The sequence below is a fragment of the Chelmon rostratus genome, chromosome 21, assembly GCF_017976325.1.
Source record: "Chelmon rostratus isolate fCheRos1 chromosome 21, fCheRos1.pri, whole genome shotgun sequence".
Taxonomy (NCBI): domain Eukaryota; kingdom Metazoa; phylum Chordata; class Actinopteri; order Chaetodontiformes; family Chaetodontidae; genus Chelmon; species Chelmon rostratus.
In genome coordinates, this window is record NC_055678.1 from 9,508,944 (window position 1) to 9,525,043 (window position 16,100).

Genomic DNA, 16,100 nt, shown 5'->3' on the forward strand with positions numbered 1-16,100 from the left:
CCTCAAACACAAAGCAGGGGTCAGCGGGAAGCTCCGCGTTTGTCCATCTGCATCTGCTCGCTGCAGCCGAGGGTTTTAAAAAGGTCAGAGATTCACTTTGTTTTCTGACTTCCTCTTTAGTGGCTCGCCAGCTGACAAACTCAAATTCATCTGGATCTCGCAAACATGGCTGGAAACATCGAGATAAGAGCTCATATCCATCTCTTCACGAGGGGTCATGTTCTTAAAAAGGACACCCGCAGGGTTGTTCCATCTATGATTCAGTTCCTGGTTCAATTACGCAGTCTGTCAGTGATTTTCCGTGTGATAGAATCAACCCCCTGCTCCATCATGTGGGCATGCGAGAGGATGACTGGACTTTACTTCGGACTGCGCGTGAACCGAAGGTCCAGTGGCGAACACGCACCATCTTCTCTCCCAATCAAGACATAAATCAGCGAATAGAAATCCCTTTGGCTGCCTGACGGCTGATGCATTCGCTGTAAAGCCAGTGTGAAAATATGACTCAAACCATTAACCCGCTGGCGTGTATACCATTGACCTTTAAGTAACATTTACCAGCCAGCGGCGGCTTGGCTCGTCTTCTCCCTGCGAGATGCTGCCGTGACGGACAGGTGAACGGGTTTTTGTGCCGGCCGCCAAATCTGCAGCGGCCGAGCACATACTGTAGGTTACCTTGTCTCTCAGGTGGATTCCATGTTTAGAGAGTTCAGGACCTGCCTCAGACCTTGATTAATGACTATCGCGTCCATTTCTGAAAAACGCTTGACTGTTTGTTTTGGAGGCGACGGGAGACAGCTCACGTAGCCGGCCTGATACGGTTCCCACGATGCTGTGCGGACGAGTTCTGGAGACGCTCGGCTCCTGCTTGAGTCCAGCACCTACAGTGATATGAAAAGCAGCATGGCTACATTAATCATGAGTGTCCAGGCTGTTCACAACTCCTGATCTCACTCCTGGGGTTTTTCTGTTGGGGGGAAAAAAATGAGGCTCCGCATCCTGAGATTTGATCTATTTTGATTATTGATTCATAAACTTTTAACCTAATGAAATGCTTGTTGAGCTGTCTGTTGTATTAGTTGAGACGTCTCTGGGGGGTGATATTGATTTTAGATGAGTGCAGAGTCACAGGCCAATGTGACTCACTCTTCATTACACTGTTTTTCTCCTCCTCTGCTGTCTTCATTGTGATTTGTGTTGTGGATTATAAACAGACAGAAAATGAATTTATGAAAAGGAAAAAAAACGTGTTTTCAATAGGTGCTTTTCAATACTAATGTGCATTTACAAAGCTACTCCCTCAGATATTGTTGACTTTCAATAAGCAGAAACACTCTATTTCGCTACATGTGCGTCACTCGCAATTCCAACAGTTTCTATACGTGAAAAAGATCAGCCTGTAAGCTTTGGTCAACATAACACAGAGTGTTTTGCCTTTTAAATTCGAGAACTAAAGAATTCCTGCATACAAAGCTTTTATTTGTATTTATCAAATGCATTGTCCCATTGTGTCAAGTGATTAGAATGCTGAGGACAAGAGAGCAGAGAAGCTCCTTTTCTGCAAGTACAATGAGAGAAAGCATGAATATATATATACACTGAATATACAGCGCATATGTAATAACTCACTTTTCTAAGGAAGCAACTCTTCCCTCGTCGTTCTTTGTGTTTTGATGTACAGAATACAAATCCCAAGCCGGCAGAGAACGGGTGAATATTTTCTTAGAGTAATTAAAATAAGTACACAGAAATATTCTGCATAGAGGGCAGCCGTGACGTGCTGGATTTAACAAGCGCAGTAATAAGTACGCTTATTCAGGAAAACACAATTGACCATCTACACACAAATGCAACCTGGATATTTGTTGCCTGATTTGCTTTTACTCTAATGAATAATATACAGCATGAAAGAATCTTTTCATAATGAGGTAAATCAGACATCTATTTCGCCATCCTGTCCATTCCAAAAAATGATGAGGACCATTAGTATACATGTAATTATGGCTAACCACAGTATTAGCCCGCTGATAGAATTTATATGAGCTGTGCTGACAATAAATGGCAAAATACTTAACAGCGTCTCTGCCAACAATAGAGGAAATTTGCACTCGACTACATGCAACTAAAGTTAGATGTTAAGTTTCACTTATTATCAAGTGAACAAACTTCATTGCTGGAATAAATCAAACCACAGTTGCCATAAAACAAGCCTGTTTTCATGAGAAAATGTCCAGCAGTAATATGTTAATCAGCAATGAGAGACCTTTTAGCCGGTATGGCTGGCGACATGGATGCATGATGGGTAATTAACTGTTTGCAAACACAGAGGAAGTGCACTGCGCGCCGCTGCTACCTTCCCGGCTCCAGATGAAACAGCCAGGGTGTTTCGCAGAAAAGTAGGTGATTTCTCAAAGTAGTTTGGTGCTCTGTGTGAGGATTTCTCAAATCTGTTTCTTTGAGTGCTTATGTAGAAATGTTTTCTTTTTTGTTGTTGTTATTTTTTAACCAAGCATTTCTACTGCAGGTGCAAAAAATGAAGAAAAAAGATGCTAAATCCAAATTACAAAGCGGTCAGTAAAAAAAACCCCCATAATTTTACAACAAAGAACAAATCGATATTAAAACACTGATCCGTAAAATATTATATTTAAGCTTCCCCGCAGGCAGCACAGATTACATATGTGTTCGTTTAATTATATGTCTTCTATTTCTTTTATTTCTTCACTTTTAAATGACAAGATCTGCAAACACAAACATATGTGCGGTGGGATTAAGAGGATTTAAGAGATTCTTGGTATTAAACACTCACCCTCTTTGTTAAAGCTCTGTTCACTCTGCTTATTTAAACAGTGCGCCCTGACTATGGATATACTATTTAATTATTTAACATTAAAAGAAATTCTGTCCCCAGAATCATTTGACACCAAAAAAAAAAAAGATTAAAGCTAAAATTTCTTGTGTAAAAAGCTGTGTGGCAACCTGTAAGAGTGCAATCTTTAAAATTCGCCCTCCCTCCCCTGAAAAAAATGCCTTAAATAAGCAAAATTATTTGGTGCATCTTGTATATGTATTGCATATATTGCTAGATATATTTGGAGTTTATTTGTCATCGTTCTGTTTTGTCTATGCCCCATATACATGCAAACATGCATGTAAGAGGCAAAAATATGTTGCCTCTTACATGCATTAATATTTCCCAGTAACATACAGAGTACAAGAACACAGCTGGTAGTCATGTAACAGATGATCAGGTGTAAAATATGAAAGTATCATGTGTTATTTAAAGTGCTTGTGTTTTGCAGTTTCATATCTTAAATTAGTGCAGGCTACAGAGACGGATTTCTAATTAAATCTGCCACAGTTTGATTATTGCTGACTTCAAATCTAATAGCTGAGGCCAGAATCAGCGTCTTTCTCATCAGGGCTGGTGGAGACAGTAGAGAGCTGGAGTCTTGTGATCACTGGTGATGCCTTTGACTTCCTCCAAGCTGCAGAGAAATGGAAGTGCGTGGATGAGACGCTCCCCAGAGGCACCGAAACCACATCTGCACGGGGAGCAGAGGTGAGCGTGCAAAAAAAAACAACCCATAACAATCTAAATAACAGCAACAGAAAGCCGTGCGCGCTCCTGCTCCATCGTTCAGAGCGGCGGCGGCGGCGGCAATGCAGCCTATCATCATCTTATTAAAGGGTCCTGCAGATTAGAATCACCAGGGCGGCATCAGAGGCAGGTGTCCCCACGGCAGGCATGATAACACGCTGCCAGCCCCCAGTAAACTCTCAGGTGCCTGCTGAGGCAATCCGGGGAGAGGCCAGCTCGGAGCTCCTCTGCTTTGGTTTGGCCTGTGTGGGCTCAGTTTTGGAGGGCCCCGAGCGGCGGGGTGCCTCTTCTTCCACCGGCTGCCTGAACACAGACGCACTGGATGAGAACCAGAGACGCCGATCCCTTCCCCTTCCTCCCTGCTCCCTCACGCTGCTGGCTGGGCTGCAGCCAGCTGAACACAAACGCTGCTTTCACCTCATCCCGATAAAGCACATCAGTGATCACTGAGCGGAATAGGCTGCTTTCATGGTGTCGCCTGGTCTAGGTGCGTTGGTAGGCAGGTTCACAACGCTGTGCACATAATTCCTCACCACTGCTGTTTGACAACACTTGCATATACACAGGAATTACTGCCATAATCTTGGTTCATCTAACAGCATGATGACATGGAACCATATTTTTTAATCAGCAATTCTGCGTCTTCTTTTGATCTTATAGTGATTTATTTTGCTTGAAGGGACCAGCCGTGTTGCAACAAGGTGTAAGTGTCACCTGGATGTATGTTTCAGCTCCACTCTCTTGCAAGCTGCATTCGAAATTCATTGTTGACTCTGTGATTGCTCCATCAAATATCGGCTATAATAGAAACTGCATTTCCTGAGCTGATGAGATAAGGTTACTGTGTGTGTGTGTGTGTGTGTGTGTGTGTGTGTGTGTGTGTGTGTGTGTGTGTGTGTGTGTGTGTGTGTGTGTGTGTGTGTGTGTGTGAGCGTGAGCTCATCACCGACACACACACGCACACATGCACAATCCCCTCGTGCAGCTGCAGAAAGCTGCTTCTCCTTCTATTGCTTTTATATACGTTTCAGGTGAACCACACGGCTGTTTGTTTTTGTTTTATTTTGTCTTTATCCCTAATTAACCGGTTTTTGCTCAGAGGAAATTGCTCAGTATTTAATATTTTAGCATTTTTCTCTTTGTTGCTCCATTTTGTTATCTTAATTGCTAATTAATAGGAGCACAGCACATCAGAAATGTCTAACTGACTTCACAGAGCAACTAGCGTGCATGTAAAATGAACAAAAGCAGGTAATAAGAACATAATATGGTTTAACAGACATATTCTATAAAGGTTATCTTCTAATTTAACGTGGCCAGATTCTATTTCCCTAAACTCCATATGAACCACAGCAGAAACGGACTGCCTTTTTATTTCCAGACGAAAAAAGACACAGAACTGGAGCATCCGAATCTGCATCGGTTATTTGTGTCCGGTCTGGCTGCTGAGGGAGACGGGGTGGGGGAGGTGGGGGGTGAAAGAGAAAAACAGCTCAGACTGCTGCCAGTGAGGAATTCAGGTTAGTCCCAGAGGACATCGCACCTGTCAAAGAAAGCAGGGATGCAACAACACCCTCCGTCCCAAAAAATAGATCTGAGGAAACATTATCTAATATAATGAGAAAAATAGATCTAAAGGAACTGACAAAGCAGATAAAATTGGAAAACAAGCTCAGAGTAGCGGCTTTTTTACTCTGCTTTGATAGGCCTCTTGCATTTAGTAAGCACAAAAAATAATAAAAAAAAAGTAGGTTGCAGAGGCTGAGTGTGAAGGTTTAAATGTGAACTTAATTTGGCCCGGGTGTCACACAGGACTGGTTGGGAATAGTGGAGTCAAACTGGTTGCAAACAGCCTGAGGAAGTACCTTCTTTTCATTCCCCCCCTCCTCCTCCTCCTCCTCCACCGGGAGACCGCCCATATGTGCGTTTAATCCACATTTTCTAGCAACTCCTCTATCTTCCTCCTATTTTACCACCACTGTCCTGCTCCCAAACTGCCTTTTTCCTCCTCACATGCTTTTCACTGCAGTCGTCCGCCGGCTTCCTCCTGCCTCTCTCTCTCTCTCTCTCTCTCTCCCCCCTCCTCCTCCTCCCTCTCTCTCTCTCTCTCTCCTTTTTTTCCTCCTATTTATGAAAACGTCACTTCAAGTCCCTCCCTGTTTGAATCTCATTAGTTTCTTGTGTGTTTCTCCCTGTCAATAATCCTGAATCCAGACTCTCTCTATTTCCATCCCTCTCTATCTGTCAATCAGCGCCGCCTTTGAACTGAAAACCACTCCGACCAACTTCAACTCACTCAATCCGAGCGGCTCGGCTCCTTCTCCGGCTTCCTTTTTCTGCCAAGATTCCCTTCTTTTTTAGTTTTGTACCAACCGCCAGAGCTTTGGAAAACGCCAATACAGACCCCAAACTTAAACTCGGACTTTCTAGATCGCCGAGATCAAGGGTTTAAAACTTCGTGTTTTGCCCCCCCCTCCCCACGCAAAAAAACAGAGAAATTTTCTGCTCGGGAAAAATGCCGCAGCTCAACGGCGGTGGAGGGGACGATCTGGGTGCAAACGATGAAATGATTTCCTTCAAAGACGAAGGGGAGCAGGAAGAGAAAATTTCGGAGAACTCCTCGGCAGAAAGGGATTTAGCCGATGTCAAATCTTCGCTTGTAAACGAGTCGGAAACGAATCAGAACAGCTCGTCGGACTCGGAGGTAAGTGGCTCGGTAAAACCCGGGGATCGATCGTCCCCGGCGCCGATACGTGAACTTTAGGGGCCTGCATTTGTGACAGTAGACCTGAAAAAGAAAGTTTCCAGTCGCCCTCTCCGTGTTAACTTTAACGCAATCCCTGTGTTTCATTGCATTTCAAGGCGGAAAGACGGCCTGCGCCTAGATCTGAAACTTTCAGAGACAAAACAAGAGAAAGTTTAGAGGAGGGTGAGTTTCTGGTTTATTGTTCCACATTTAAAAAATATATATATTTTAGTGCACCGTGGCATTACATGTGTGTGACGGAGGGGGGATCTCCCCTTTGCTTTATTGCTCTAATGCATTTTTTTTGTGGAGAAAAAAAAAGTTTTCAAGGCCACATTATTAAAAAAAAGTTTTCTTCTCCCACCCCCCCCACTCCACCCCCCCCTCCCCTCCCCTCCCTCCCCCCCCTCGCCATGTTAGCTGCGAAAAGGCAAGATGGAGGGCTGTTCAAGAGCCCACCGTACCCGGGCTATCCATTTATAATGATCCCCGATCTCACAAGCCCCTACCTTCCCAATGGATCACTTTCTCCAACAGCACGCACAGTAAGTTCATTTATTTACAACTGTATGTGCACACACTCCTCACACACACACTCCTCACACACACACACACTCTCACCAGACACGCAGTGTTGTCACCCAGAGGTGCAGCCGATAAAAACGCAGAGCCAAGTTTTGCAACTCATCATGAAGTGCACAGCAGAGCGGTCCATGCATGTCCGCCTGCAGCTCCCAGCCTGTGTGTGTGTGCGTGCGTGTGTGTGTGTGTGTCACGGACAGCGGCTAGCATGCTAACAGAGCTAAGCGCTAGGTGAAAAAAAAAAAAAAAAAGCAGGGCATTATGGTTTCATGGCAGGCCATGTGCACATTGCATTTTTTTTTTGCAACCGAATTTTTATTTTTGCAACTTTTAAATGAAATGCACGAGAGATTTAAAGGAAAAAAAAATAAGCAACACTGTTGTTGTAATTTGCGTTACTGTGGTGCTGCTGTGTTCCACGCCACAAGTGCATGTTTTTAAACCCTCTGAATAATGCAGTTGGCTCGTGTTTGCACAGCCTCATCAAACATGCCCTTTTTTCTGTGCGCAAGCTGCATGTGCGCTCAGACCTTTTGCGGCGACTGTCCGACACGCCGCACGCGGTGTAAAGCAATGTTAAAAAAAACAAACACACAAATAAAATCAATATGCAAATGAGCTGCTTGGGGTGATTTGCATGTGTCAAACCGTGGTGATAAAGACGAAATGTGCATGAGTTAAAAAAAAAATTGACAGCATTTTATTTGAATTCTCTAAAAACATTAAACAGGAATTCCCCCCCTCATTCATGTAGCTATATTTAAAAGTGTGGTTTATTGAATGGGAGTGATGCTGCTGTTCTGCATGTGCACCACCTTCCCTGCCTTAAAAAAAAAAAAGCACGTGCCATGTAAACCCATATTTATAAATAAATTCATGTTATTTAGACACAATCAGCCATGCTGTAATTATGCACACTTACTCATTTGCTCAGCACCTCGCCAGTCCCACTGGGCAATGGCAATCCTTAAGCGGAATAATTTTCTCAACCTTGGGTGTTTTTTTTGGCCCCCCTGTTTTAAACGGTTGCAATTACAAGTCTGCACTTTAGGACCTGTCATCTCATTTTACAAGGTTAAGGCAAAGACCAGGCATTAGGAAATATGACCCCTCCACCCCCACCACCACCTCAGCTCTGGCTAACGAAACTGATATTTGTTACCTCAATTTTTTTTTTTTTTTTTTTTTTTTTTTTTTTTGCAGTGCGCCGTGCACACCTTGAAAATAAACGCACATCTGACACATAACGCCTCCTTTTGTGTTTGACACAATTTCTGCTTCTGAGTTCACCCGGCTCTTTCACACAAAACCATTTCTGCCGCTTGCACAATTCTGTGTGTGTGTGTGTGTGTGTGTGTGTGTGTGTGTGTGTGTGTGTGTGTGTGTGTTTTTGCAGTTTGAAAGATTTGATCATTCCCGGCAAATGCACATATGAGAACATTTTGCCATTCTTTCCCTCTTAGTCAGCCCGGCCTTGTTAACGCTACTGGCTGGTATGTGGAATTAGTCACTCATTATTCTCATCAGCGCCGACACAAGCGCACATTCACAACAACGCACATGATTTGAAGTGAGGCACTTCCTTGTTTCAGTGGCAGGGGTTTGTAGTTGTCTTTTGTGGCTATCGCAGAACTGTGCTCGTCCGGGGAGCGCTCGTTCTCATTGTGCTTATGCAGCAGTTGAAGAAAAGCAGTAAACTGTGTAGCATGGCTGGAGGATGCTGCGGCGAGACGGTGCTGACCTTTGCTCTCTTAATTCCAGCCCTCAAATGCTATTTTCAGACAAAATTGAGCAATTTTTTTAAAAAAATATTTTTTTTTAAATGCATGTTCCTTGATTTGTTACCTGTGTGGTTTCCTGTCTGCGCCTCATGTGCACGAGATAAAGTCGTCACAAAATCTGAAAGCCACCGCTGATTATTGAGGAGGTGCTTTATGTGCAGACCGGGCGGCGTTTATTGCAGCTTAATTCACAGATGCACCTGAGCGAGCGAGTGTAGGTGAGCACGGTTTTCGGCTTGCGGTGATCTTCCTCCCGTGATCTTCCTTCTGTACAGCCTCGGCCCCCACTGTCTGCAGCGCCCTGTGTGTCCAGCCATTAGAGCTTTGAAGTCAGCGGCCGCTGTAATATAAATGTATTAGACTTAAAGCTGGCATAAATAATTCACCTGGACATTGATTAGCTGTCTCGCTCCCTAACATGTCATGCGAGACACTGAATATGACTGCTGGTATTATTGGAACGAGACTTTCTCTGTCTTGTCACGAGAGGCTTTGATTTTGGCTGCTTTTCCCTTCCTTTTTCTTCTTCTTCTGCTCGTCTTGGTCTGGGCGATGCTGTGGTATTATTTTTAGGATGTGGCTTTCAACTTGCAGGCCTTTTAAATCTGTGTTTTTGTATTTAACATCAGTGATTTAAATTGCGATTTTTTTCATACCTGAATAGTAAAAATTTCAGGTATTTCTCTGAGCAGAATTCTGCTCTATTTAGATTTTTTGTTTTTCTGTCAGCTGGCACTAATCCTGATCTGTTTGGATGTTTTACCTTGTCTCTGTGATTTTTGCTTTTGCATGACTTCTGATAGGGGGGAAAAAAATTCCGACATGTGGCAGTTACCATAATTTGTTGGACCTCTGGGAGCCATAATCAGTGAGAATTTGTTTTTCCTACCACCTAAGTCCAAGGAGGCTCACAATTTACTATCATTTAGCAATTTGACATGACGTTGTGCCCGGGCTTTAAAAGCCTTCCTGTCCTTCTCTCCTCCTCTCTGCTCCCTACCGTCTCCCTCCTCCCTAAAGCTCACACAAAGGCCTGCAGGATCACTGGGTGCAGGTCGAATTGGAATGGTGGCCTGCCCGGTTCACCCCTGTTTTCTGTCTCCTTTCACTTTCCTCCCTGTTCCCTTTGCTCTGTCTGTCTCCCTTCCTCTCTCTGTCTACCTTTTGTTTCCTGCCGATGCTAACGCAGGTCTTGTGAAAAAAGGCGGCGGGTTAACTCCGGTGCTGTGGGCTAACATCACACCTCAACAGGTCTGGAGACGCAGAGGCTCAGGGAGGGAGAGCGGGATCTGGATGGCCAGCTCTCCAGCATCGGGGCTGCAGGGCCGTAAATCCACTGGCTTTATTTACTGCCTCTCGGACTTATGAATGTTAAGATATTTGACGCCACCCCTGGCCCCATAATTCTCCAAGCCTGGAGACTTTTGGCGGAGGTTTTGAGTTTCGACGTATAATTACGAGTAGTTTAAAAAAGAACAAGAGAGTGGAAGGTGGGGGGTGGATGGGGGGGGATGAAAACGCAACACCAAGCATCCACCGCTGTGTTTAGAGTGAAAAAAGACGCTCCCAGAACCCGTGGCGATTCTGCTACAAGACGCTGGAAAAGCTTTGTTTGGTTGAAACAATAGCTTTTCTCCCCTTTTCCCTCTTTGTTTCAGTCGTGTTGTCGCGGCGGGATCGCTCACGTCGCCGTAGATTCACCTTCCTGGAGAGAGGAAAAAAAGAAAAAAAATCAATCCACTTTCACACAGGCTGACCACTTCCTTTATCAGTTTTATTTTAGGAAGAAATAATAGAGGATTTTCTGCTCAGATTATTGTAATGAACATGCAGAAGTGAATGCAACGCCACCGCCTTTGTGCTCACGTGCACGCACATTGCTGTGGCCTTATCTGTTCTAATTGACACAGACAGACAGTATCTCTCCCGAACGTGGCGGCAGCATAAGCATAACAATGGTGTATCATATGGATTATGTGTGTTCGGCTGCTGTAAATGGATTTTTGGCTGTGACAAGAGGAAAGATAGTTTAATGCGGATTTAAGGGATAGGGCCCACACCTTATCAAATTGGCTTTACATGTTAATGGGGCCTAATTGGTGTCCGCGGGGGGTTTCGTGGCACGACGCGGCCGCATTTTGTGCCTCTAGCCGCAAAATGCACTCTGAATTTAGTTGGAAGGTTGCGCTCCTTTTGTCTTGCAAATCACTTTTGTTTACAAAGTATGGCGGAAGCGGCTCCCGCTCTCTTTCTCTCCCCCCCCCCCACTACTCCTCTTCTGTGCTCCCTCTCTTCCTCCCTCTCTGCTGCATCTCTCATCCTATGCGAGGAGAGGGGAAAGAGAAGGTCCTTATTTTTCTTCGACTCAATAAACAGTCATAAAAAGCACAATCTGCTTTGGATTTGAGGAGTTAAGTTTGGGAAGGGGTGGAGGGTGTGTGTTGGGGGTGAAGGGGGGGGGGCAAAGTTTGGCACCATTAAACTAAAATTGGGGCCTGCTAGACATTAGCGGTGCACAGCACATTCTCGGAGCTTAATTAGTCCAAACTGTAATTGTTCATGGTCTGCCAATAGGAGTAATGCTCAGGAAAAGTGGAGTTGCACTAAATCGGCCCAGGGTTTTTAAAACAATAAATCACTCGCATATTTGTGCCGTGATTCAGATGGAGGCTCGACCTCTCCCATCTCGACATGTGGTAAATTGTAAAGTCAATGAATCGCAGATGTAGGGGTGGGGGGGGTGGTGGTGGTGGTAGTGTGCGTGTGTGTCGGGGGGGGGCTCAGAAAGCGAGGCAGTACAGTAAGGTTTTGTTAGTGCCTGGTGAATGAATGGAAAAGATTTGTGCAGTAAATATTTACTGAGGAGATATTTTTTTTTTTTTCTCTCCGCTAGCGGGGCTTAATTGTCTAATGCTGATGATGTTGGCAGGCTGAGCCGTGTGAGAGCTTAGGCGCTCGTCGATCTGTCACTCTGCTTGAAACAGCACAGAGGCAAAAAAAAAAAAAGGAAAAAAAAAAATCAGTCAGTTTGTGAGTGTGTTTCTAATCAGATTTTTAACTAGTGCAAAGGGAGCAGTGGTTCCCTGGTGGCGGTGTGAGCTGGGGTTGGGTGTAGCTAATGTTCAGCTGCAGTCAAGTCTGGTTTGGGGCTGAACCTTTTCTTTTTTTTTTTTTAAATTAAATCATTGACTTCATTGTTTTTAATGTAATAACGGCTAATCTGATGCCTAATTTTGACTTCAATGTAACAGATTATGCCTGTTGCTCATTAAGTCATAGCCTGGATGTTTTTTTTTAGTTTTTTTTTTTAGTTTAAACAAATTATTCTCCGAATGGATAAATCCATTTTCACCTCCTGTATCCTTCCCTGTTTCTGTCAGTGAGCCACCACTCTGCTTTTCTGTGCCTGAGCGAAGAAAAAAAAGGCATTAGTTTAGCAGCTGTGCACTGGTGCCCCCCCCCCCCCCACAGCCCCCAGTGTAACCCCCTCCTCTCCCAGTGGCACCCCCCCTCTCCTCGCTCCCTCTTGCTCCCATGCATTTCTATAGAGCTCAACACAAAGATAGTACTGTACATCTGGAATGCAACTTTTGTCATCTGTTAAATATAGGCCCGCTCTGCTCCTGGCCCACAGGGCTTGGGGCTCCCTGAAACATGGAAATTAAATTATTCTGTGTGTGCGTGCATGTAGCCACCAGTTAAATTTGTATCCACGTACAGAGCGTGCAGCTTTATTTTTATTTACTGTTTTTCCTTGATAGAGAGCACATTTTGCACTCCCTAGAATTGCTGGCAAGTTCACTTTTAATTTCAAAAGCAGTGCAGAAACATGCACAGAACCTGATATTCATTCCTTTCCTGACCTTTTCTTTTTCTCATTCTGCTTCTCGCTCCAAAGTAAAAGTCTGGATTTGTGAATATTTAAACATGAATGTACACCTGAGTTCCTGACAGGACTTTCAAAATGCGCTGGTCTTCTTGAAGGACAGTGTATAGCTGATCCACTCAACCCTGCTGAGTGTTGGTTGGTTGTGAAGCTTCCTCTCACTTTCCAGCCAGCAGAGTGACGTTACATGCAGTCGTTTCAAATAAAGACTTATTGAAAATGGTGATAAGCCCATTTGGAGTGCTTGGTGGAGTTTTGAGATTTGATTGGCATTGTTACTGCGCTGCGTCCACCTGAAAAGATAAGGTCAAAATGACTATTGATCGCATCTTTTCGATATGAAGGTTATGGTTAGGATTAGGTGGTTCCAAGAGATGATTGCTTAGAATTGGTATTTTTGTGTCACAAACACAAGAAATCGCAGAAAATGTTATTTTCTAGCAAAGACAGTTTAAGTGTTGAAGAATGTTGTCAAGTATTATGCCCTGCAGAGCTGTAAATGTGCACCTAAACATATATTAGCTGCACTGTGCTTGTGTGCAGAATTGTTAGAGCTCAGGTAGCTCTCCAGAAATACTTCTGGTTTGTGCATTTCTTTTTCTTCTTCTTCTTTGCCTTGCCTGAATGTGCATAAGTTCATTCATAATGGGCCCAGAGTGCTCCAGTAGCCAAATGAGTTCACCAGTAGTGGAGCGGGAGGGAAAGCACGGGGCGGGAGGGGGCAGAGAAAAGCGGGAAATGTGTGTTAGGACTGGTTGTGTGTGTGAGCGGAGGGGGACGGAGGGGTGACGGCGGCGGAGGGGGGGTGGGCGCTGGGGGTCGGACGCACAAAAGCCGTCTGAATAGAGCGCATAATTGCTGTTAATGCCAGGGCAATGAGAGCAGCGACAGTTCCTGGTTAGATGTCCAAACAATAGTGCCCCTAGGCTTCACATTTATCTTCCCATTTACAAAAAAAAAAAAAGGAAAGAAAAACCCAGCAGGGACTGAGCGGAGAGGAACACAGATTGGAGCAGGCAAGTTTCAGTTTTCAGCCACGCTTGACGAGCGGGCTTGCGTTCATGTGTGTGGTTTCTGCCTCCGAATCAGCCCCCGCGCTCCTACCCACCCTCTCCGACGCGTTGCTCTCCGCGCTTCCCACCCTCATCGTCATCAAAAAATTAGCCTTAAAAGCTCTGGGTGAGAGGGCCGCTGTGACGCCGGAGGAATTCTGGCGGTGCCGGCCTTCTGTTTGGATTGTGGAGTGTGTATGGGAAGGGTCAAAGTGCACCGGCGCTGACATGCTTTTCGTTGAGAAAGGAGCTTCCCCTCTCACCCCTTTTTTACAACAACTGATAGGGAGTGCTCGAGTCTCCACTGGAGTTTTTTTTTTTCCTCTTCCTGCTTGTGTGTGTGTGCGTGCGTGTGCATGTAGGGAGGAGGTGCCACACTGCCATCACAGCTCTTAATGATCATGTCGGGCTAGATAATGACTAGCCGTGCCAGTGTGCAGTGAACACCTGTGGTACACCAGCCTTTTATGGATGTGGTAGAATGCTCTGGAACGTACCACAGAAGAAGAATCTCATTCATGCTAATATCTTTAAAAAAAAAAGAAAAAATACTTTGCATTTATTTATTTTTGACTTTTTTGCTCTGGCACATGAAAAACCAGACAGTCGTGGTGGAAAATAGCTGCATCTACTGCATCAGCTAATTAAATGTTCTGCATAAAATTGAAACAAGCTGTCGTTTTACCTCAGTTGACATATCTTGTGGTGGTTTGAGCCCCTATATTCTGCAATATTTAAATCCTTATATCATGATGTTTAACATAAATAATATCAGACTCAATGAGCTGTATCAGTTTGCTCAACTACATGCAGTATATTATGCAGATGGTGTTTTTCTGCAGTCTTGTTTTTGTACCTAGTTTGTATCTCAAGTCTTAATGTAGTCAAGGGAATTTCTGTATGCAGATAATCTGTTCAAAATGGCTCTGATGGGAAGGAGGCACTTTGTGTGCGCTAAACACATAATGGAGGAGTTTAAGGTGATAAAACTCCAGCCAATGTATTTTTAATCTACTAATTAAACTTTTAATTGTAGCAGGATAAGCCCCAAGGAGTGTGTGCGGTTATGTGTGTGTGTCTGTGTGTGTGTTTGGGAAGCCGAGCGAGTCCACTAATGAGGTGATCGTCTGCTTGTTTGTCGTTAAAGGTGGTGGATTCATAACTGCCTGCAAAAGGTGAGGGAGGTTTTAGAGCGCAAGCAGAAATAAATTCATCTGCTAATCTGAGGATTACGATAGGATTTGAGGAGGAGGGGGGGGGTGTTGGCGAGATTACTTAAAAATGCACAAGGCTAATAAAATGTAACGCCTTTGCACTGGCGGACCATGTGGAACAACGTCAGATTCTTCCTTTTTTTTTCTAGTTGATGAACCAATTCCAGTGGAAAACAGATTAAGAGCAAATTCCCATGTTAGCTCTTAAACCAGCTGTTAGAAACCTATTTACACACAATAATAATACGCCTCTTGTAAAGAGACAGCTGTCAACTTGTGTGCAGCACTAGATAACGTTTCATGTGAACAGCTTGTCACATCCACACATGGCCTACGCCTAGCATGTGAGCACTGAATCGCTAAGCATTGTGCAGGTGATGGCGTGTTCGGAGAGCACTAAGTGTTTATTTTGCTCCAAAACGCAGCACAAGGCAATATGATTGGTTGTGCAAATTTAAATAGATTGCAATGTAATTGTTTAACATCTGTAAACAGTACTTTACAGGCTAAATATTTTTCCAAAAAACCCTCCTTGCCCCCTCATTCCACTCCAGCGAGAGGCCGGTGTGTCAGCAGTGTGAAGGGTCAGTTCCAAAAGTGAACAAATTGACTCACGGCACTGAGTGAATTGTCAGTGGCCTCCCTCCCTCCAGGGGTCAGAGTGAATGGAGTGTCTTGTTTGGACGACCGTCCTGAGGTGGGATGAGTGGCCCTCGCCGGCCAGCCGGAATGGACGGACGGACGGAGGAACCGAAATGAGCTGGCGGGCGAACAGAACGTGGCGCTGCTGAGGTGGAAAACAATGCAATCTAGTCAGCCCGAAGTGACTGTTTGATTGAAATAATGACCCGCAGTTCGCCGTCGTTGGCGGCTCTGTCGGCGTCCGCGCTGACACGGGCAGGAAGTAATGATTTTATTCTTCCTATAATAAAGCCAAGCCTGAATGACAGCTGATTTACTGGACCTCTGTACTAAATATCCTGTGCTTGAGTTTACATACTTCGGCTTTGGGAATGCACTCAGGGTGATCATTCTACGTCCCGGTTTGTCAAATGAGTCAAGTTCCTCGGCTGCAGTCCCTTTTCGCAACTGTTGAAGTGAGAGATTGGATTTCTTTCTTGGTTTGGAAGCCACCTAAGTGCAGCAACTCCTGTCAAAGTCCAGAATTAACACCACAGAATTCCAGGGTTTGTCTTCTGCGGATACACAAGTAAGAAGATACTGGCCTGTAACTTTTT

At 44.6% G+C, this 16,100-nt stretch overlaps 1 protein-coding gene across 12 annotated transcripts in view; it reads left to right on the forward strand.

Moving 5' to 3' along the window:
• Positions 1-5,780: 5,780 nt before the first annotated feature.
• The window catches only part of tcf7l2 (transcription factor 7 like 2), an 87,954-nt gene continuing 77,634 nt past the window's right edge, over positions 5,781-16,100 (forward strand). For all 12 annotated transcript variants that reach the window (XM_041963050.1, XM_041963055.1, XM_041963051.1 and 9 more), the window contains exons 1-3: positions 5,781-6,305; positions 6,464-6,530; positions 6,768-6,892. In XM_041963050.1, the coding sequence (XP_041818984.1) occupies positions 6,117-6,305; positions 6,464-6,530; positions 6,768-6,892 (381 nt within the window). In that variant the 5' untranslated portion in view covers positions 5,781-6,116. The remainder of the gene's footprint in view (positions 6,306-6,463; positions 6,531-6,767; positions 6,893-16,100) is intronic.